Source organism: Notamacropus eugenii, chromosome 1 (assembly GCF_028372415.1).
Source record: "Notamacropus eugenii isolate mMacEug1 chromosome 1, mMacEug1.pri_v2, whole genome shotgun sequence".
In the NCBI taxonomy this organism is placed as follows: Eukaryota; Metazoa; Chordata; class Mammalia; order Diprotodontia; family Macropodidae; genus Notamacropus; species Notamacropus eugenii.
This window is the reverse complement of record NC_092872.1, coordinates 532,798,050-532,820,932: the sequence shown is the minus strand read 5'-3', so window position 1 is coordinate 532,820,932 and position 22,883 is coordinate 532,798,050. Positions and strand designations below refer to the sequence as shown.

Genomic DNA, 22,883 nt, shown 5'->3' with positions numbered 1-22,883 from the left:
TAAAATACAATACAGAGGTAAACTATTCTAATAGTATGACTTTACATTTCTTGAATTCAGTTATTACGCAACTGGTACTTTTTTTTATATAATTATTTCATGTATGCTGATTTCTTCTCTCAAATGAAGTTATAAACTCTAGGAGACAAAAAGTTACAGGTTATATCTCTTTTGTACCCATCACAATGCTCAAAATGGTATTGACTTATATAGTAGGCCTTCAATAAATACTTCTGAATTTCAATCCTGAACAACAAATTATGAAGCTATTTCACACATGCTTTTAAAGTGAGGCTATAAAGATGGGGAAAATTAGTTAAACTATTAATTATAAAAGTCCAAGAATAAGAAATTTTACCATTTATATGTCATGTATTTCATTAGAAAACACAAAATAAGGACAGATTAATTAATCATGGTTATGCATTTCCTTGTGAAGTTTAATAACAATTTGAAATTTAGTACCAGGCTCTCATAGGGTACTGCTGTCATACCTTGAACTGTTTTATTTTCATAAAGAAATAAAATGACCTGGTCTTGGGTTTGCATCAAGTATTTATGATTAGCCTTCTATGTACATTTAATATATTTCTGTCATCACCCACTCACAGATCATTAGTCGCTGGAACTCTTCCTGAGTTTCGAACAGTGAGATGTAAGATGATCTTATTTAATGACAAGTTTCCATAGAGTTTATAGTCCTCCTTCTTTGAAACTCATGCCTCACTAATACCAGAACAAGCATACCAAAAAGACCTTCTCCAAAGTCTCAAACTTAATAGGCTTTTTGTAACTTTTGAGGGCTTTACACATGCTTTCTTCCTTCTGATGCTTCTATTCATTCTTTTCTCCACTCTGGAATCAACAGATTCATCTTTCAGCTGCAAGTGGAAAAGCTGGAATTCTTTTTAAAATGATATTTCAGATTTCCTTTCTATCAATTCCTAGATTTGAAGTGATAAGATCTGGATGAGTTTTCTTGAATGGAAGAGAAAAATACAGAACGGTACCATGGATCCCACATTTTAAGGAAAATGCTAAGTCTAACCATATCTTCATCCCTCTCAGCTGCACAACTGATTCTCTGGACTTTTTCTACCATGTCACAGAAACCTCTTCACTTCACAAGCTAACTCACACCCTGTACTTCACACACTGGAAGTACCCTCTGCCCCTGTAGGCTCTCGTTCCTCCCCAGATTTTCCATTTTAAGGACACCTAGATCACTCTCTAGATTTTCTCTACCATTCCCGAGTGGGGTTCCACCCTCCACTCTTCCTGTTAAGTGTTGTCCTCCAGTAAAATGTAAGCTTTTTGATAGCAGAGACTTTCTGCTTGTATCTGAATTCCCAGTGCTTAACATATAGTAAGTATTTAAATGCCTATTGACTTACCTACTTGTAAAACTTACATTTAGTGGAGATAGTCTGCCACTTACTAGATGCATGATCTTTAGCAAGTCCTTAATTCTTCTGAGTCTCAATTTTCTTGGCAATGAAATAAGGTTATTGGTATATAGATTGGACTTTCAAGGTAATTGTCAGCTCTGCAATCTCTGAACACATACTGTTGTCTTAAAGTGGCCTATTCACTGAATGGGCATTACCTCACTCAAAGTGAGAACTTGAAAAGGCCTTCGCCTAAAAGGGTCAAGGTCTACCACTGCATCCTGGACCACCTCCAATCGTCCTGATGAATGTCGAGCCACTGGACCCAGATGACTCTGGAGAAGAAAGTAAGACTGGTGACCTTACACAGCTCTCCGTCACTCAAATAAAAGTCAACTGCAAGTCATGCCATCATTTTCCTAGTGTCATGGTCCTCTTCAAAAATGAAGGACAAACACAACTTGTTGACCAAACTCCTACCTTGTTGTGAGAGAGAGCCAGTGCCCTCCTAAATCATACCCCCTAAACTTCTGAAAGGGCAGCTAACTGGTAATTCTGATAGAAATAAGGACGTCATGTATTGTAGCTATAGGTAAGGTTCTCATAAAAATGCAAAGGGAACAGCTACCTGTTTGATTTAACCCAAGTAAGGTATGGACTCTGGGCAAGTGGCTAAGACGGTTCTCAGCTGGACACTTTTAGGAAGCCTCAGACATACTCCATCATCCTGTACTACTTTTAACATTTCATTTTCCATAATTGCTAGAGCCGAAGTTTTTGCCTTTGATGTTTTCTTACTGAGTTCTCATTTCCTAAGCCAAATCATCTAAAGGAAACCTTACAAGATGAATGTATTCAGCACACAAAGTTTTTTTAGCATAGCATATGCTCATGAATTAAGAAAAAAAACCAAAATGGGGAGTGGGAAGGAGGGGGTAAAATCTGATCAATAGTTTTATACTGCATTATTGTGTTACCATTTTAATTGCTAGAAAAGGCAAGGAAGAATTCTTATCAATAAAACAACACACAACACGGAATTCATGTCTGGGTCATTCTGAATTTTCGATAATACTTTTCTGAATACTTTAGACAACACTAATAGGAAGGAGCTAAAAATCTATCAATTTAAACTTTTAAATTCACTGGTCACAAATATTTAAATGCTTATTGCAAGTAAGAACACTGGGAATAGAAACATGAAAAAATGACAACAGAAACATCTACAAATGAACGAACGTTCTCTAGTGTGCTTTGCTCCTACTATGAAAAGGATATTAGTCGTATGCATAAAGTAATATGCTTCAAACTCTGTAACGGTGACTACTAGTAATAAATGTGGCAATGAACTGTACTTGTCCTTGCCTTCCATTTTGAAGCTATGCTTTGTACCATACATTTTAGGCATAGGAGATCTTGCTCTCTTGTTTCTTCATTCAATAAATACTTACAGGGCATCTGATTCACTGTGTGAGAGATCAGAAGATGTTCAAGGCACAGGCCCTATGGAATTTCAAATTCCAGGAATTTACAGTTTAATGTTATAGATAAGACATAGAAATAACTATAGGGCATTAAGTGAATTATGCAAATAGTATAAAAAGCTATTAAGAAAGATTTTTCCAATCAAAGTGATTAACAAAAGCTGATTCAAGGAAGAAATTGCATTTGAGTTAGGCTTTAAAAGGTGGTTGGGATTTTGATTGGTGAAGGGTGTAGTCATATGTGGGGGGCTGGAGTGGAGAGGTGTTGGTGGTAGTGCAAGTAGAGGGAATGGCAAAAATACAGTTCAAAAGGCAAGGATAAGTGGTCCATTTTGGTTAGGAGAGGATATATTCTGGGGGAAGAGTAGGAGATAAGGCTGGAAAGATAAGTTGGACTTATTGTGGTAAAGGCCTTCAGATGCCAAGTTAAGAAATGTGGATTGTATTCTGAAGACTTTTGAAAAAAACTAGACTGATCCAAGTTGAAGTTGCTCTAAGTTGTCAGACAGAATGCAGTCTTACAACAATTCTATGAGGTATGGAGGATTAGGTATATATTATCCCCATCTTATAGATAAGGAAATGGGCTCAGAGAGGTTAAGACATACATTTAGTGTCAAAGTGACTTTCAAACACAAGCCTATTTTGACAAAGTCCAGGAGCTACTGCCATGACAATCCTGACTCAACTCTAACCAACATTTGTAATATAAAATTGTAACCATTTGTCACCAAAAACCAAATGGTGAATGAAAAAAAAATCTTAAAATCATTTACAAAAACTAGGTTTAAGATTTTTATAATTATTTCCTTGCAAAGTCTAACACAAAGTTTAACAAAGTCTAATATAAATTAGGATGACTAATACACTTTGCCCTATTATAGATTAGCAAGCAATATGTAAAAACTTTCCTTCTGGATCAAAGCATCAGTAAAAAAAAAAGTTTTCTTTTAAATTCACTGATGCTAATTCATAAATTCAAAATAAAACACTATTGTTAGACCACTACATTGATAATAAAACCAAGTGTTTTCAGATTCTACCAGAACTCTTAAATAATAATTGTTTAAGAAAATTAGTTCCTTCAGAATACCAATTAAGAAATAATTTACTTTCTACTCACTAGAATATTTATAAACTTAAGATTATCAAATTAAAATTTTATTTTCCCAAATTCATATTTTACTGCTCTTCAACCTAAGAAATCTCTGCTCCAATCAGAATGATTTACTTTAATGCCCCCTTCTCCTCCCCTCCCAACTTTCTGAATTCTCTCCAAAGAATGCACTCTGTACTTATAAAATTCTACATATTCTTCCAGCTCAACTGAATTTTTGCTTCAATATCAGGGCCATCATGACTTGTCTAGCTCAATGACCCCAATGTTTCTCTCCCCTGAACTCTTATCTACTACTCTCTGAAAACTATTATAAAACATGAAAATTCCTCAGTATCAGAAATTCATCTTAAGAATGTAAGGGAAGTGTCTCAGAAAACATGAAGAACCCAGAAACAAATACGAATAGGACACAGGTGCTTTCAAGAGAAAAAATATTTTAGTCACTGCAATAAAATTATACCAAATGAGTATCAATGTTTAAGTTGACATAAAATATCACAAAGAATAGTATAAATATGAGGCTCTTGTTAAAAAATTTAAACTCTTCCATAAAATAGTAATAATTCCAAGGTAAAGGGTCTAAACTATTATTGGCTCCAGATTATTCTGTTATTGATTAGCTATTTCCCTGTCAATCATTTTCTCTAGAAAATAGAGGGCTGAACCTAGAAAGTAGAGGCAAACTCACTTTTTCCTTAAAACAAATTGTTAATGTAATTTTACTTCTTAATTAATTTGTTTTTAGCACTCATTTTAAGAAAAATTTGATTCCAAATTCTCTCTCTCCCTCCATTCCCTCTTCCCAAATGTATGAGGGATATTTACACACAATCTCTTATAAAACTAGAAATATACTTTGAATATACTTTGTGTATTCACATATATTCACATTCTAAATACACATCTATGTATCTGTATTTAAATTTTCTATACTATACACATAAATACACGCATGTACACATACATGCATATATAATTATACCACAAGTGACTAAATTAGCTTTTTATTCCAACACAGACTCCTAGAAGAAAATTAGTTTGGGGTCTTCTAGCAATGAGATCACAGATGGACCACACCTTTGTTAGTAACTACGCCAATAATATATAATACAGAAAAAACTCAATAGAGTAGAAGTGATACTGGGTGGAGGATGTGTGAGCAGAACACAACCTCGAGAAGGAAGGTCTTGTCCTTCTATCAATCTTTAAAGTGTTTAAGTACTGACCAAGATGGACTATCTGCTGTCCAAAGATTAGCCTGGCTAAATTTCAAGAAATTTATCACCAGGTTGGCAGCTAGGTAATTAACTTTTCTGCCACAGCAATTTGTGAAGACCAATTCCTAAGTCAAGTGAAAGAGGGGATATGGTCTCCACTGGTCAAAGAAATGTGCACCCTAATGAAATTATAGGCCTTTCAAGTAGAGAAGTAATATAACATAAAGAAAACTGGAAAATGAAGTTCTCCTTTTAAGGATATCATCCAGGAAGTTTTCAATGTTATTAATTTAATATTTTTTTCATTTACTTGTCTCTTGAGGCCTTTATTTTCTGTCACTATTTGAGTAAGGAAAAAAAGAAAAATAATATGATTTTTATGCTGGCTGGTATTATTTATCATATCATTTGCAGTACTCAGAACATGCATCTATTGTTTGTATTTTTTAATGGAGAAAAGAAAGGGTTTGCTACAAAATTATAGCTGAGCAACCTGTGAGGGCGTTAAAATTTTAGTAATAATATTTTAAAAACATAAAAGAAAAGAAACTATTCATATAAAGTAAGAAAATAAATGGAGTTATCAGTAGAGAAAAAAGTATTTATGATCAAATTCTACCAAGTACTCTAACACTTCATTCAAAATGAAATCATGTTATATAAATTCAAAAGGCAAAGTTCCTGTTGAGATAAATTTCTAAATTTAAAATTAAGTAGTCAAAAAATGAAAAACACTGAGAGGGTTTAGGTTCAGGTCAACATCTTATGCTAAACTTTTGGTTTTTACATGAACAGGAAAGCCAAAGTATAATGTTACATACATTTCCAAATACTCAAGGGAAACCATAAGCTATGTAAGGTTCTTCCTCAAACCAGTATAAAGAGGCAGGCATAAAGTTTTACAAAATGATTTTTGGTCACCCTGAAAGTTAAATGTGGCAATTTGGGGCAATCTAATCAACTGATAATGTTCTTGATCTCTTTGTTGATCAGGAGAAGAGAAAAATTTCATGTATGCAATAGTATTATTTATAGTATCAGATAAAAGCTATGTATCACCCAACTGCAAATCCACAACTTCTACTTACAAATATAGCTTCTTCCATAAATCTGAATTTCCTACAATAAATGTACATTTTATAAATATCAGTTACATCAAAAGTTCCACCAGTAAGCTATACTTAAGAGAAACATAAAATACTAATAATGTGTAACATAATTATGTAGCTCCACAGTTATAAATTAACAAAACACTGAATATATGTACAAGTATATTTAGAGAGACAGAGATGTCTTTTGTATACAAAAATGACATTATTAAGCAATACATTTTTAGTTGTTTCCCGTCTGGCCCCCAATGGTTGTATTCTAAGGCCTTTAATTCTATGCTACATATCTATGCTATAGAACTTTCTACAATGATAAGAAAGCATTGACTAGGCTAGCATTTGGGATCTAGCATGTAAAAGTTTTTCTCTTTCTGAGGCTAAGAGGTCCACACAAGAATCAAACTGTGGTGCCTGACCTCATTAAAACCATGCTGAGATCTAAGAGTCTCTGTCACACTAAGTAAAAATAGTATCATACTGATAATAAATTTAATACCTATCTTTTTCATATGAAGTGCTCCATAAAATCATGAATTTGAAAATGGAAAGATTCTAAATCAATTAGGTTAGAATAGAACATAGTTCTATACTTCTTACTTAGCTATAATTGCCTTCTGAGCCAATAGCAGCTTCAAAACGTTTTTTAAAGAGAAAGTTATATTTTTCAATGGTGAGAATGGGGGGGGAAGGGGAGAGAGGAGGGCATCCTTATATCTGTATCTAGTTTTTAATGCCCTTAGTGGATCGGTCTTCCTATTTCTAAAATTCTAATATACTCCCACCTCAAATTCAAAAGTGGTTTCCATAAGATTTAGCAGTATTTGCAATATTTGTACTCTGAACAAAAAGTTAAAGCAGGTAAATATTAAATCATATTTGTATAAATGAACAAATGTATGTGCCAAAGAAATCAGCAGTGGCAAACAAGTCACCCATCTATCTACATACCATCTCAAAGAATTTATAATTTACAATACTAAAACTAATAACTGCTATTAGTTACGTGAACTGAAAATGACTATATAGTAGAATGTATTCACATAGAACAATTCTAAATAATGTACAGTTAACAACTTCTCTCATCTCTTTTCATTTATTCAATTAGAACTACCCTGGGTACTTCTAAAAATGCTAAAGTAAAACAGAATAGAAGCTCCTTTAGAACAGGAACTTTTTTCCCCTCATTTTTTTGTCTCTATATTTCTGGTGGCATCTAGTATAATAATACTTTCCACATAATAGGGCCCTGATAAATATTTGTTGTATTGCTTAGCTAAACAAAAGGCCTCGGTAAACACATACTAATTGTGTGACAATGAGCAGATCACTTAACTTCAGTGTCTTAAGCAATTCAGTAAGATTATCAATTGCAATTGTTGACTGATGTACAACAATTTTACATGCTGAGAATTCTCTATACTGATAACACTACAGGTTTATCCTCCTTTTGTTGCTGCCATTCAGTTATGACTGGTTCTTAGTGACCTGTTGGACTATACTGACCATACTGTCCATGGGGTTTTCTTGGTAAAGATAGTGAGATGGTTTGCCACTTCATTCCCCAGTGGATTAAAGCAAATAGAGATTAAGTGACTTCTCCAGGGTCACTCAGCTAATAAGTGTCTGAGGCCACATTTGAACTCAGATCTTCCTAACTCCAGGCCTAATAATCTATTCACCAAGCCAACTACCTATCTCCTCCTAATAAAGAAACAGCAACAAACACTGATGTAGTACATAGTCTAAACATGAAAATACACATTTTCTTAGTAGGACAGCCTCCCCTCACAAATTGTATTTGCCCTTATCTTTTTCTGTAAAACAAGCTTAATTATCTGGTGCTTCAGTCTAGAACACACAAGATCACAGATCTAGAGCTATAACGGATTAGAGGTCATTAAATCCAATATCTCCATTTTACAGATGATGGAACTGAAGCACAGACAGATAAAGTGATTTGCCCAAGGTCACAACCAATAATACAGTCTCAAGCAGACTTGAACCCAGATCCTCACGAGTCCAAATCCAGGGCCCTGCTTATTCTACCAAAAAGGTCAAAGAGAAGTAAAAGGACAACATTAGAAGCAAATTAAAAGGACTAGAGCTGAAAGAAGGATAGTGAGAGCACAAAGTGATAGTGGACAATGAAGAGACATAAAATATATAAAAAGCTAACCAACAAGTATGGCAGCCCAGGGCCACTTAAAGAAATGGCAAATAATTCAACACAACTCAATCGCCACTGAGATTATCACTATATTACAGCACAGGAAAATAAGTGATATCCATAATTATGGCTCTGAGTCATCAAGAAAGGTTAAATGCTGCATAATATACCTATTTTAAAACAGTGAACTATTCTAAGAGCTACAGCAGCCTCTCCAAACTGTTAAACAAAGAGGTCCCCAGAAGATTAAAAAAAAAAATCTTAAGTCACTTCATCATAGTCAGACCCACGGTAACATCTTTTCTTGGCCAGCAAGGGAGGCTAAATTTCAACTGGCTCCCAAATTCCCTTAGTTACTTTCAGTCCCAAATCTTGACTCTACCCCAGGCCTGAGGGTCCTTGCTCCCAGTATCTGTTCTCATTTATCCCAGGCAGAAACGCCATAAAAACCCATGTGCTCCTGCCCTCCCTCCAGGCCCCTGTGTGTGTCCCTCCTTCCTGACTGCCCTCCACTGTGCATCTCCCCTTGATAGACTGGCTTGTCCCCAGTCAGTTCTCTTTTCAGAAACATGAGTTCAAGACTGACAAAAGATTTCTGTAGCTGCATTTAATGTTCAAGCCTGATTTATGACATGCTGAATAAGGCCTGAATCTGGAGCCATGAACATTGTGAGCAGGGACCCCTTTCTTCTGCCTGACACCAGGACTGGACTCTGGAGCTCTGTACCAACTTATATCCCTCAAGTGGCAAACAAGGGAGACTGTCACTTTTCCATGATTTTGACATTCTGAACTCCCCAATTTGTTTTAAGACAAGTGTGCATCACATTTCACAAAGATATCCATTTAAAATGGCTTAAATAAAAAGGGATAACTTTCAGCTAATCTGGAAAGTGTGTCTGCATAGAGTACACCATTATCTGATGAGGACAGATAAATGTGGGTTATTAATTGTTTTTAAAAGGCTTTCTTTCATATATTTTTAAAGTTCATATATTTCATATATTTTTATTCTTAAACTATTGTTAGGAAGAAAGTTTGCAAATAGATCAAGTTATTATGACCCAGAATTCATTTTCAGAATATTTTAAACAAAAATTTAACTGAGAAAAAAAAGAATGTAATATTTCAAAGAAATAACAAACTTGGGAAAAGTCACATATTATAAAGCAAGGTGTTTTAAAAAGGTAAGACTCAAATTTTCACCTCAATACAGTGTTATAATAATTATTTACCTCAAACATAATGATAAAGCTTTTACTTCACAGTGCCAAAGCAGGTCAGTTTTTATATTTGTCTGCATTTGTTGTGATGCAGCGCTCTAACATTCTGCTATATAATGAAATACTTAATGCCTCATGGCATCAAATTGGTGCCATGAAAACATGATATTAAATGATGCGATATTAAAAGGCAAATCAGTTCTACAGGAACAATTTTACATATAATTATATATGTAATTGTATATATGATCCTTTTTATGTTACAAAATAGGCATTCAATCACATATTATCCCAATGGGGTTTAACGACTTTATGGTGGGGTTGGATCTTCTATGTGGGACATATTTTGGGATAGGGAATAGACTCGTGATGCGTTCATATAGAGAACTCAAGGCTAAGGAAGCTCCCTCTACCAATGTAGCTCAGCACCTCTTCTGCAAGTTAAAATCTTAGAGCCCTGAAGATTAAATGACTTGTCCACAGTCACACAGTCAGTGTATGTCAGAGACAGCAGGTGAACCTATGTCTTCCTGTATGTCAAACCAGCTCCCAAACTGCTACCCATTCAACATGTGGGAGATAAAATATAACAGGATAAAACACGATAAGGAAAAGGAGAAAGAGAAGCAAAAGCAGCAAAAAGAACAGTGCATGCTCTACTAATAAGGTATAAAATGTTCAGAGGAAAAAAACAGCTTCTACTTTATTAACAGTTTCTAGCCACAAACCTTATCGAAGTACTCAGGATACAAGAATCTTGGATTTTCAGTGAGATTTATCCCCCTCACCTCCACCCCAAATGCTACCTGCTAGGAACAGTAAATAATGTACTATGATTCATTACGAAGATGAATGTAATACATGTCACAACAAGCACTAGTTCTTGCTGGGAATTCTTAGTCACTGCTAAACACTATAGTTATCATAGGCAAGAAACAGATTGGATTATTCATTGGAGGACTGTGCACTATGTAATAATTTAAATAAGTAAATACCATTTATAACACTGCTGTCAGCAGAAATGCCTGTTGAGGAATGTTTTACTACTCTTTTTCCTGTTAAGTAACCTTCAGCAACTTTCTGAGGGACAGTCAACACACTGCTTTTCTTACTACAGTTCAAAAACAGAGAACTAAATACACAGAACTCCTCCATAAGCACTTTCCTCTGATGTCAACCTACTAATACCATCTAGCCCAGTTATTTAGATTATTTTTCATCTACAAGAGATGACTTTGTATTTCTCCAATCAACTGACAAAAGAGCATCCCTCATTCACTCTATATTATGAATCATTTGTATCTTGCCCAAGCTTTGAATAAAAGTAAAATTCATTTCATTTTTGGATATGGTTTTAGCAACTTTAACTTACAAACCAGAATTACAGATCACAGAATGTGAGAGTTAGAAGGGACTTCTGTGGCCTTCTAGTCCAACCCATCTAGTCCTCACCTGAGGTAGGGTTGAGGTAGTTTTTCCCAACTCAATTTCCAGTACTATCCACTATCTAGTTACCCAGAAGCTTCAAAGATCTAAAGGAATGTCATGTGGAATGGATTTAGACTGTCTGGTCCCAGAGAAAAGAACGGGCAAAGGGCAGAAGCTGCAAAGAGGCAAACATCAGCAAACGTTAAGAAGAACTTCCTAACTATTAACAGTGATTCCTAAATGGAACGGGATTCTTTAGGAAGTAATTGGTTCCCACTCACTGGACTTGTTCAAGCAAAAGCTTGAGGAGAACTTACTAAGAATATAGTAATGGGAATTCTTATTCAGGTATGAACTGGAATAGACTGCTCTGAAGTCCATCTATGAGATGCCAACTCTGAAATCCCATGTTATGATGGGGATATAGAGACATTAGTAATTTCAAAGCCTGGAGCACTGGAAAAGGACATTATTTGGGGCTTCTGATAGCTAAAGGGCAGCATAAAGGTACTAGGTGGAGAACAGAATAAAGCTGACATCTATAGGTAACAGAATGGCTTTTTCTTTTCCATATACCTTTCTTACCTTCTTACCTTCTAGAACTCCATTTTCTCTACCTCCGAGGAACCCAACAGTGTCCTGGGTAGATAGCATGGGTGTCCATAAGTCATGCTATGGAATCTTCTTACCTGAGCATTCAAAGCCCTGCATAATCTAATCTTTCTCATTTTAACAACTACTACTTTTTTATGAGAACCTTTCACTCCAGCTAAACTGTCTCTCAAGCACACTTTGAATTTTCTTACCACAAAATGTTTGTATTCCCTTGGCTGAAACGTCTTCCATTCTTTCCTCATGCTCTTCAAAATCTACCACATCTCAAGGTCTTTATCAAATACTACACTGTTTATCACTCTGATAACAGCATTTAATGAAAATGGGCAGGTACGACCATCCTTAGTGAAAGTATGCTTAGTGAAAGAACCTACTGAGTAGTTCAGCTTGCACAATGTAGTCACCTTCAACAACCAAATATATATTCTGAAAAAGATATTTACCTTTTTTTAGGCATTCCACTACAAAAGTAAAGCCTGTGGTTCTTGGATGTAAGACATACTCGTATTTCTCAAGTCCATTCTTTTCAGCAAACTCATTGCTTTTAGCCTTGCTGTTTTCTAGACAAAATTACAGATAATTAGTAAACATATAACACTGAAAGAAAAGACAGAGGAAGGGAAAAGTACAATCTGCTTTGGAACGTACTGACAGTAAATTATACTGTGATTCTAAAACATGCTCCTAATTTTTTTAATCCTAAAAAGTATTTCAAATACTTAAGAATCATATTCCTAATACTGATATTTAAGTTGGTCCTTTTATCAGTTAATAATTAATCAGTTACTAATTAAAATCTGTTTATTCCTTGATAAATTAGTAAGCTTTACATAGTTTACTGAAAATTTACAAATTTGTCTTGAAATGTTGAAAGAGTTCATAAAAATACAATATATTATACATAATGAATATGAAAATATTTATAAAATATGTTCAGAAGCAACCATTAATCATATGCAAACAATACTAAAAAGAACCAAACTATTGTATATCAAATTGCCACTTAATGTGAGACTTTTAAATTTACTTAAGCAGACAAATTTTTTGAAATATATCAATTTTTTTAATAACTTATAGCCTCTAACATGCAGGATAAATATATTTTTCCAGGTAAAAAACATGCTAATATTTTAATTAAAACCTTCCTTTAGCTGAACAGGCACGTAGGATGTGCAAATTGCCAAATGTAGGTTTGGCTGAATACTGCAATAAAGGCAAGTGTATGTTCCCATTAATGGAAAAAGGAGTTCATTTTTTAATCTTTAAACTATAAAGTTCTCAAAAGAGCTCAAACTCCTTATTCAGAGGCTAATGCCGGGGGGAGGCGGGGGGAGCACACAGTTCGTTTGCCTTCAAATGCTGAGCTGAGTGAGAACTCATTAAGCACAGGTTGAGTAGCTAATGACAAAACCTAGTTTTCAGTTCCTCTATCCTATACTACAGCATATATAGAACCAGGAAAACAAAACACATATGCCATTGATAATTTTCCTATACTTTTAGTGTGATACATGTTTTATTAAGTTTACGAATACTGATACCCACTTCCAAGGAAATTAATTTCAATTATGCAGGATAAAATTAAATACTCTTGTTAAGATGGTCATTGTGAAGGTATTATATCATTTTAGAATTGAAAAATGAGTCAAAAAGGTTAAGATTAACAAAAGCAAATTCAAAACAGAAACAGTTTCCAATGGAATATGAGTTATCCATATTCCCTAAATATACAATAGAGTTAGAGCCTGTTAGTACACTGGACTAACACTTAGTGTTGTTATAAATCGCATGATGGACAACAATTTCTAGTGCAGGCCATAGTGAAAGAAACATTGTACAGTTGGTATTCACTCTACCACTAACTAGTGATAATCTGGACTAAGTCACAAGCTTTAGTTTCTTCGTGGAAACAGCAGAATCCCTTTTTCTCCCACATCTGGAATGGCTCTCTTAGTTCCCCATTCCCTTTTCTTTCCTGCCAGATATCTGTTGAAATCCCTCTTCTTCATTCAAGGCCCAGCTTATGCACAACACCTTTCATGAAGCCTTACTGAGAGTCTCCCTCCTCAATTCTCTTATATCAGTCTATTTGACTTCTCTTATTCACTTAACATATTCTAATTTGTAATATGGAAAAATGAGTATTTGTCTTTTTCTGCTTTACTAGACTGGAAGTTCCATTCAGTTTCACCTTGTATCTTCATCTGCCTAAGAGTATCCCACATATACAATCACATTAAGTACTTTAAAATATTGGTTGGATTGAATTATTCCAAAACAAGACAACTTACCTGTGAAATCAGTCCCTTCTGGGAATATGAGAAGTTGAAGTGGTTCGTGAATATCACAGAAATAATCCAACATATTTTCAAAATGACTCTTATCATCCTTCCACCTCCTATGAATGAAGATATAGGCAGCAGCTTGCATTGCCCAACCTGGAATAAATTTGAGAAGTATTTTTTTCAATTTTGATTAGTTTTTCTTTTATTTCTCAATCATAGTAAGTACCCCATTATGTAACTTTCATCCAACTCTGATCTTGGATCATGTGACCCCCAATCTATTAGAATTGTTTTAAAGGGAACTCCCCCCATTCTTGCACCCCCACATTTCCCACAAAGCCTGTCCTCTACAGTACTGATCCTATTCTTAAATACTACAGGAAATGCAACCCCCCATTATCCCTCAAGAATTCACAATACAGAGATAAATACATACATAAATACTGGATACAAAAAATTCAGTTAGATGAGAAAGTGTATATGCGTATATATATACATACATATCTATCTGTATCTACATATACATATAGATTTAGATAGATATGTACATATACACACACAAAACTGATGAATAGGAAGGAGGGAATATGAAAATTAGCGATTGGCTGAAAGATTACGCAGATGAAGTTAGGAACACACCTGCCAGCTTAGCTATTCTTGGTCATATTAAGATTTTCTATTAACCTCTCAGAATGAGGACAGGAAAGCATAACTAGTTCCTTCTTTTCCCACTCAGTTCCTGCCTCAGAACAAAGGGTTGACAACAGCTGATATGACTAGATTGAGAGGACAATTAGATGAGGTTGTTAAGGGAGCAGGATATCCTTGACTCAAAACCTGAATGGCCTCTTAAAAGGTATTTGCAACTTCAGGGATACTATCTTAGACTTCAAAATGTAAGCAGATTTAAATTGCCTCCAACTTTTAATTAGAAATTTTGTAAGAAGGAAGCTAATTATGCTAGTACTGACAGAGAAGTAGTAGGATTGAATTAAGGACACACTGGATTAACCCTATGCCCTTTTTATGGTCTTTCTTTCCCTGGTGGGTAGGTTGGCAGGTTGGCAGGCTGGCAGCAGAGTTTTTCCTCTTCCTGATAAGGAAGAAGCAAATAGCATCCTCTCACTCTCATCAAGACAGGCTAAACTAGGCCCAAGAGAGCTTCTAATTATAAGACTGTATATGTATATGTGTGTTTGTTTGTAGTGAATATTGAGAATTAAATCCTCAATTTATGGAAATTGTTTTTGACAGATTTGTATGTACTAAGCTAGAAATTTCCCAGGAAGTCCATTCGGAAACAAGTACTCATTAAATATCTCTCTCCCTCTCAAGAAAAATTACCTGTTTATTTACTTCAGGCTCAACCAACCTATCCTCCTCTCATCTACAGTTGAAAAATTCCTTGTGTGCCTGCCTAAAAAGGGCTGATCAGTTGCAGTGCCAAATCCCTGCCCCTGCTGATATTGTTAGAGACATGTGTGTCAACGTGAGAAAAAGTAGTCAGCATAATGAATAAGATCCAATCTTTTATAAAGACACTATAATTAATGTCACTTATTTTTATCCTAACAAAAGGCTTCTCCCCATTACCTCCAAGATCAAATACCTTCAACTGGCTCTTAAAGTCCTTTAGAACCTGGCCCCTTTCTACCTTCAGTTTTCTAAGAGAATGAGGCTGATGACTTTGTGCAACTCTGCCTCACTTAAATCCAATTCACATGCAAGTCAACACATGAGCTGTGATGTCATCGGTCCTCTTCAAAAACAAAGGACAATAACACCACCATACTCTTCTGTCACATACTCTGATCTAGTACAATGCTGTCCTCATCCTTACAGAAGACATAGTATCTCCCCACTTCGAATACTTGCTTCCTCATCTCAGTCTCCACCTCCTGGATTCCTTCAAATTTTAGTTAAAATCCCACCTTCTGCAAGAAGTCTTTCTGAGGCTATATACACATATGCAAATATATATTCAAATGCACATGTGCATACTTATGTGTGAGACAGAACAGAGGTAAGGGAAGGGTGGGGGAGAGGGGAGGGAGGGAGGGAGGGAGGGAAAGAGAGAGAGAGAGAGAGAGAGAGAGAGAGAGAGAGAGAGAGAGAGAGAGAGAGAAACATGAACTGTATGCAGATTCTCTCCTCCATCAGAATCTGAACTGTGAGCTCATTAAGGGCAAAGACTGTTTTTGCCTATCTTTGCATCCCAGCACTTAGAAAAGTGGCAGGCACTTCTTGCTAACTAATCTTTCAATTTTGTGAAACTACAGTCCATCTGAAATCTATTATGACTAATATTATGTCTTACTATCTTGACTTATTGATAAGAATAATTTTGTGAAGATTTAGGGAAAGGGGTCCCTCTGCCAGAACCTCTCCCACTTTTCTGTCCAAACATGTATACATATCTGTTTAATTTATGGTTCTAATTTATGTGTTCTCCACAGGATGCCTTTTAGGATAATATCTTTCTTAAACCCCTCTGAATAGTAACTACTATTAGAAAATCTGAATTCCTACGATTAAAATCTGAAAATCATCAATCTATTCAGGTAATTACTCATTTTAGGATTATGTACAATTCTTAGAGTACTGCTGAGTTATTTATAATGCCATCTTTAGATCTTTCTTTAGCTATAACCAAGGCTCCATCCAGATGTGGCTGGCATGCTTGTTTAAAAGATACTTGTGGGGGAGGAGCCAAGATGGTGGAGTAGAAAGATACATATATGCTAACTCCGAACCCACAGCCCATAAAATACCTGTAAAGAAGAACTCCCAACAAATTCTGGAGCAGCAGAAGCCACAGAACAACTGAGTGGAAGAGATTTCTGTTCCACAGAGACCTGGAAAACCGACGCGAAAGGTCCGTCGCGCACCAGACCCGGAGCAAAACCCAGCCCTGCCTTGGCTGCATGGCACCAGGAGGAGCAGATCCCAGCAGGCTTCAGGGATGGAATCTCCAGCAGGCCGCGCAGGTCCCTCCACCCACAGGTCAGTGAGAGAGTCTTTTTGGCTAGGCGAGAGGGGAGCGGGGGTGTCCCCATAACTCAGACCCCCTTGGGAGGCAGCAGCAGAGGCAGCAGCAGACAAGGGCTCCCAAAGCAGGCAGGAGCTCGGATCCATTGTTGAAGGTCTCCACATAAACCCCCTGAGGGAACTGGCCCTGCCCCCACTTCAGCACCTGAACTTAATCTCACACTGAATAGCAGCCTCACCCCTACCAAAAGCCCTGAGGCTGGGAAGCAGCATTTGAATCTCAGACCCCAAGCACTAACTGGGTGGATCTGGAGGCCTGGTGGGTGCGGAGAGGACACTCAGAAGTCAAGTCTCTGGCTGGGAAAATGCCCAGAAAAGGGAAAAAAAATAAGACCATAGAAGGTTACTTTCTTGGTGAACAGATATCTCCTCCCTTCCTTTCTGATGAGGAAGAACAATGCTTACCATCAGGGAAACACACAGAAGTCAAGGCTTCTGTATCCCAGCCCACTCAATGGGCTCAGGGCATGGAAGAGCTCAAAAAGGACTTTGAAAATCAAGTTAGAGAGGTGGAGGAAAAACTGGGAAGAGAAATGAGAGAGATGCAAGAAAAGCATGAAAAGTAGGTCAACACCATGCTAAAGGAGACCCAAAAAAATGCTGAAGAAAATAACACCCTGAAAAATAGGCTAACTCAAATGGCAAAAGAGGTTCAAAATGCCAATGAGGAGAAGAATGCTTTCAAAAGCAGAATTAGCCAAATGGAAAAGGAGGTTCAAAAGCTCACTGAAGAAAACAGTTCTTTCAAAATTAGAATGGAACAGATGGAGGCTAATGACTTTATGAGAAACCAAGAAATCACAAAACAAAACCAAAAGAATGAAAAAATGGAAGATAATGTGAAATATCTCATTGGAAAAACAACTGACCTGGAAAATAGATCCAGGAGAGACAATTTAAAAATTATGGGACTACCTGAAAGCCATGATCAAAAAAAGAGCCTAGACATTATCCTTCATGAATTATCAAGGAAAACTGCCCTGAGATTCTAGAACCAGAGGGCAAAATAAGTATTCAAGGAATTCACCAATCACCACCTGAAAGAGATCCAAAACAAGAAACTCCTAGGAACATTGTGGCCAAATTCCAGAGTTCCCTGGTCAAGGAGAAAATATTGCAAGCAGCTAGAAAGAAAAACTCAAGTATTGTGGAAATACAATCAGGATAACACAAGATCAACAGCTTCTACATTAAGGGATCGAAGGGAGTGGAATATGATATTCCAGAAGTCAGAGGAACTAGGACTAAAACCAAGAATCACCTACCCACCAAAACTGAGTATAATACTGCAGGGGAAAAAATGGTCTTTCAATGAAATAGAGGACTTTCAAGCATTCTTGATGAAAAGACCAGAGCTGAAAAGAAAATCTGACTTTCAAACACAAGAATGAAGAGAAGCATGAAAAGGTAAACAGCAAAGAGAAGTCATAAGGGACTTTACTAAAGTTGAACTGTTTACATTCCTACATGGAAAGACAATATTTGTAACTCTTGAAACTTTTTAGTACCTGGGTAGTCAGTGGGATTACATACATACACACACACACACACACACTCACACAGAGACAGAGAGCACAGAGTAAATGGAATAGGAGGGGATCATATCTTTAAAAAATGAAATTAAGGGGTGAGAGAGAAATGTATTGGGGGGAGAATGGGAGAAATGGAATGTGGCAAATTATCTCTCATAAAAGAGGCAGGCAAAAGACTTTTTAGGGGAGGGAAAAAGAGGGGAGGTGAGAGAAAAACATGAAGTTTACTCTCATCACATTTGACTCAAGGAAGGAATAAAATGCACACTCATTTTGGTATGAAAACCTATCTTACAATACAGGAAAGTGGGGGAGAAGGGGATAAGTGGGTGGGTGGGGTGATGGAAGGGAGGGCAATGGGAGGAGGGAGCAATCTGAAGTCAACACTCTTGGGGAGGGACAGGATCAAAAGAGAGAATAGAAGCAATGGGGGACAGGATAGGATGGAGGGAAATATAGTTAGTCTTACACAACACGACTATTATGGAAGTCATTTGCAAAACTACACAGATATGGCCTATATTGAATTGCTTGCCTTCCCAAAGGGAATGGGTGGGGAGGGAGGGATGAAGAGAAGTTGGAACTCAAAGTTATAGGAACAACTGTCGAGTACTGTTCTTGCTACTAGGAAATAAGAAATACAGGTAATGAGGTATAGAAAGTTATCTGGCCCTACAGGACAAAAGAGAAAATGGGGACAAGGGAAGGGAGGGATGATAGAAGAGAGGGCAGATTGGTGATAGGGGCAATTAGAATGCTTGGTGTTTTGGGGTGGAGGGAGGGGACAAATGGGGAGAAAATATAGAACCCAAAATTTTGTGAAAATGAATGTTAAAAGTTCAATAAATAAATTTAAAAAAATAAAAAATTAAAATTAAAAAAAAAGATACTTGGCCATTTCAATTGTTTAAAATTTAGTTTGCATACTTACTTTAAAAAAAAAAAAGGCTAAATAAGGGAGTATTTTATTGCTCACTGTTTCTAATGTTTGCCTCCAGTCCTTGATTGTTTTGTTTACTTGATTGATCCTATGACATAGATATCTTAATGGAAAAAATGCCTTAAAATCAATATTACAATAGTAGCAACAGAATCAAGGAAATTCAGAAGTTAACAATGAACTGGCTAGATTTTAATTCATACACTCTTTCATGAATACCATTATTACAAAATTAAAAATATAAACAAAACATCCTATACATTTGTTCATCTAGAACAGTTAGATGTCATACAAAAATAAATTTATTAACATAAGTCAAGAAAATTTCATTTAATTATAAGTACTGAGGAGGTTGTCAGGCTGGCGAAATTTAACACTCTCGTATGAATTTGGCCCAGATAAGGTACCTTGTCACTGATGGCCAAAGAATGCCTCGCAAGTCATGGAAATCATAGACTTTCTGCAACAACCAACCTCAAATACTTTATGTAAAAATTATGCTTAAGCAAAGGGAAAATCTAAATAGCAGTCAAAGGAAGTCACCAAAAAATAGGTGAACCTGGAACAGGAAAAAAAAATCAGCCATAAAACAGTTAACAAGAAAAAATATTTTTGTGCTATTTGAATACTAATATTATTATTGCTACTCCTTTTGTGTTAACAGCCCACATCTTAGTATTCTGGAGCTGGATGTCAGCTTGGAAGCCAGAGTCTAACTCCATCATTTTAAAAACAGAGACTGATTGGCCTAAGAGGTTTATAAGCCTACCTAGTTAGGGGCAAAGTCAGGAACACAACCCACCCATTATGACTCCATAAGCCAGGCTCACTTTAATTCAGCAATCTTTTGTTGCTTATGTTAGACTTCAATTCACCAGCTAGGAAAAATGATCTAATTTCTTGCCTCAAGCTACAAAATCAGAAGCTCAAAAAAATGCCAAAATGAGAAAATACCTCAAAGATCATCTAGTTCAGACCCTTCATTTTACAGATGAGAAAACACAGGTCCAGAAAACTGAAATGATTTATCCAGGGTCACACAGCTCTTAGAACTAGGCCTGAAGCCCAGGTGCATCCCATGTTCTTTCTGCACTACCAGGCTATTAAGGCTTTTTCACGGTTTCATAAGAGTTCCCTCATGTTCTTATCTGAGTTTACCTTGGATGTTTGGAAACAACTCACTGACTCTGACAAATTCATTCTCTTGGGAAAAAAATCAAAAAACAAACTTTGAATGGTTCTCCAAAGCCTTCTAAAAATTCCTTTGGTCTGATATTCCAACCCTCCACGATCTGGCTCCAACCTACCTTTCCAGACTTATTTCATACTATTTCCATTACTATAGTCTATGATCTAGCCAAACAAAGCTCTTAACTTCTTCAGCATTCCCTGGGCTGAATTTACCCTTAAATATTTGTTATTAATTTTTTAGTTATTAAAATTTCATAAAAGTATGGGAGATATTAAGTCCTAAGGAGAGGCTCCCCTCCACATATATGTCCCTCATTTAGAATGCCTGATAATTTCATTAACTAAAAAAATGTGATAACTATTACAACTGTCACTGGGGGCAGTCCCAGAGTTCAGAAATTTTTGGACTTTTCCCAATTCAAAGTGTCAGGGAGTTCTTGGAGGCATAGCACTGGAAGTAAGACTTCTGCAGTCTTTCCTATGAACGCAGGTTCCCTTAAAGAGAAGGGCTAAAGAAATCTTACTTCAGATAGACAGTATCTCAAAAGGCTTAGTGCCATTTTAAGCTTTAATAATTTGAAACTGCAATAAGACTTTTGGGACACCCTATATGAGGACTCTTCATTTTGAAAGAACAATGATTGGTTCATTCCTCCCATGTTCCACTTTTATTCTGGTCTCAGACATGAAGAGAAATTTGGATTTGAAAGAAAGTATCAGAGAGCTTTATTTCTCCTGCTAAAGGAATTTATTCTAGAATACCGTGGAATAATATAATCCTCCCTGAAGTAAAAGCTGCTTTTGATCTTATCTCTACTTGGGACTGTGTTTTGGAATGCTTCTGAAAGTTCACATGGCCAACTGCTATTGCTTAACATAACACTTTCCCTGAACCTTGCAATTATTAAATTAGAATTAGTTCATATTTCATCAACTCTGAATAACAATAACTTGGACCCCCATATGTGAAATCAGGCAGGTGCTATGGCTGCTCCATGAGGAGTTTAGAGAACAAACATCACAGATAAATGCTGAAAGGAAGGGTAAGATCATGACATAAGTTTGTTGACACATCATAGAGCACTGGCCTCCAAAGAAGTGGCCTTCTTATTTACCAACCTTTTGACAAATAGAACAACATACTTTTCACCACTATCAAGCAAATGTTGGAGAAGGAAACAGAGAAAAGGTGGAAAGTCTAATTAACTTCATGTTGGTACAGAGTGAAACCCAGAAAGTCCTAGTGCAATTAGAATTTCTGGTCTCCTGCTGGAGCATCCATTTGTACCAGTAGGTTAACTATTTGCCATAAGTACAAATGACAAACATATTACCCAATTCCATCCCAAGATAGAAAGCACTATAAAGTAATTTGCTAGAGAATTGCCACTAGTAGCCAGAGGCTCAAGACACTACTTTCCACAGCATATCTATAAGTGGAATCTCTTACTGAACCACTTGGAAACTCTCAGTTTTAAAATCCTGATGATGTATAGCTGGCTGCCAGACCATTTGTGAGAGGTAGCTGTTTATTACCTATTCTCTCAAAACCTCCAGAAAGAAGAGCTAAAAGGGCTTAAATTCTATACATTAAAATGTATTATTGGCATAAAAGACTACTAAGTAGAGCAAGGAAGGAAGGAGGGAAGAAAGGAAATAAAGAGATAAGGAAAAGAGAGAAGGAAGGAAGGAAGGAGGAAGGAAGGAAGGAAGGAAGGAAGTGAAAAGTATTTACAATATTAAGTGTGTTAAGCACGGGCGATATAAACACGAAATCAAGAGACCCTGTCCAGAACTAACATTCTACTAAGCAAAGACAAGACATACGAGTGTGTTAGAAAGGGAGCATGTCATAGGCAGGAGTGGTAGCACTGATGTGATTATTGTTCACAGACGCAAGAAGTAACAGTGGGAAGGGGTGGCAGAGGTAATAGGAAGTTGGAGAGTAGATGAAAGTAGGGGCCAGGACGGCTGCTCAGGTAGAATGTGAAACAAAACCTGTGGATTAGGGCTGGCTAGATAAAGTAAACCAAGTGCTTTCTCTTCTAGTTGACTCACCAATCTGGACAACACATCTCCAAGGGGTGTTTCCAAACTGAATGGATTATGCTATCTAGATTATGATCTCAAGGAGGT

The 22,883-nt window shown here is 36.4% G+C and overlaps 1 protein-coding gene across 2 annotated transcripts in view; it reads right to left on the bottom strand.

Moving 5' to 3' along the window:
• LCLAT1 (lysocardiolipin acyltransferase 1) overlaps positions 1-22,883 on the bottom strand; it is a 133,277-nt gene that overhangs the window by 43,926 nt on the left and 66,468 nt on the right. For both annotated transcript variants that reach the window (XM_072634104.1, XM_072634103.1), the window contains 2 exons: positions 14,043-14,189; positions 12,195-12,311 (listed from right to left, as the gene is read on the bottom strand). In XM_072634104.1, the coding sequence (XP_072490205.1) occupies positions 12,195-12,311; positions 14,043-14,189 (264 nt within the window). The remainder of the gene's footprint in view (positions 1-12,194; positions 12,312-14,042; positions 14,190-22,883) is intronic.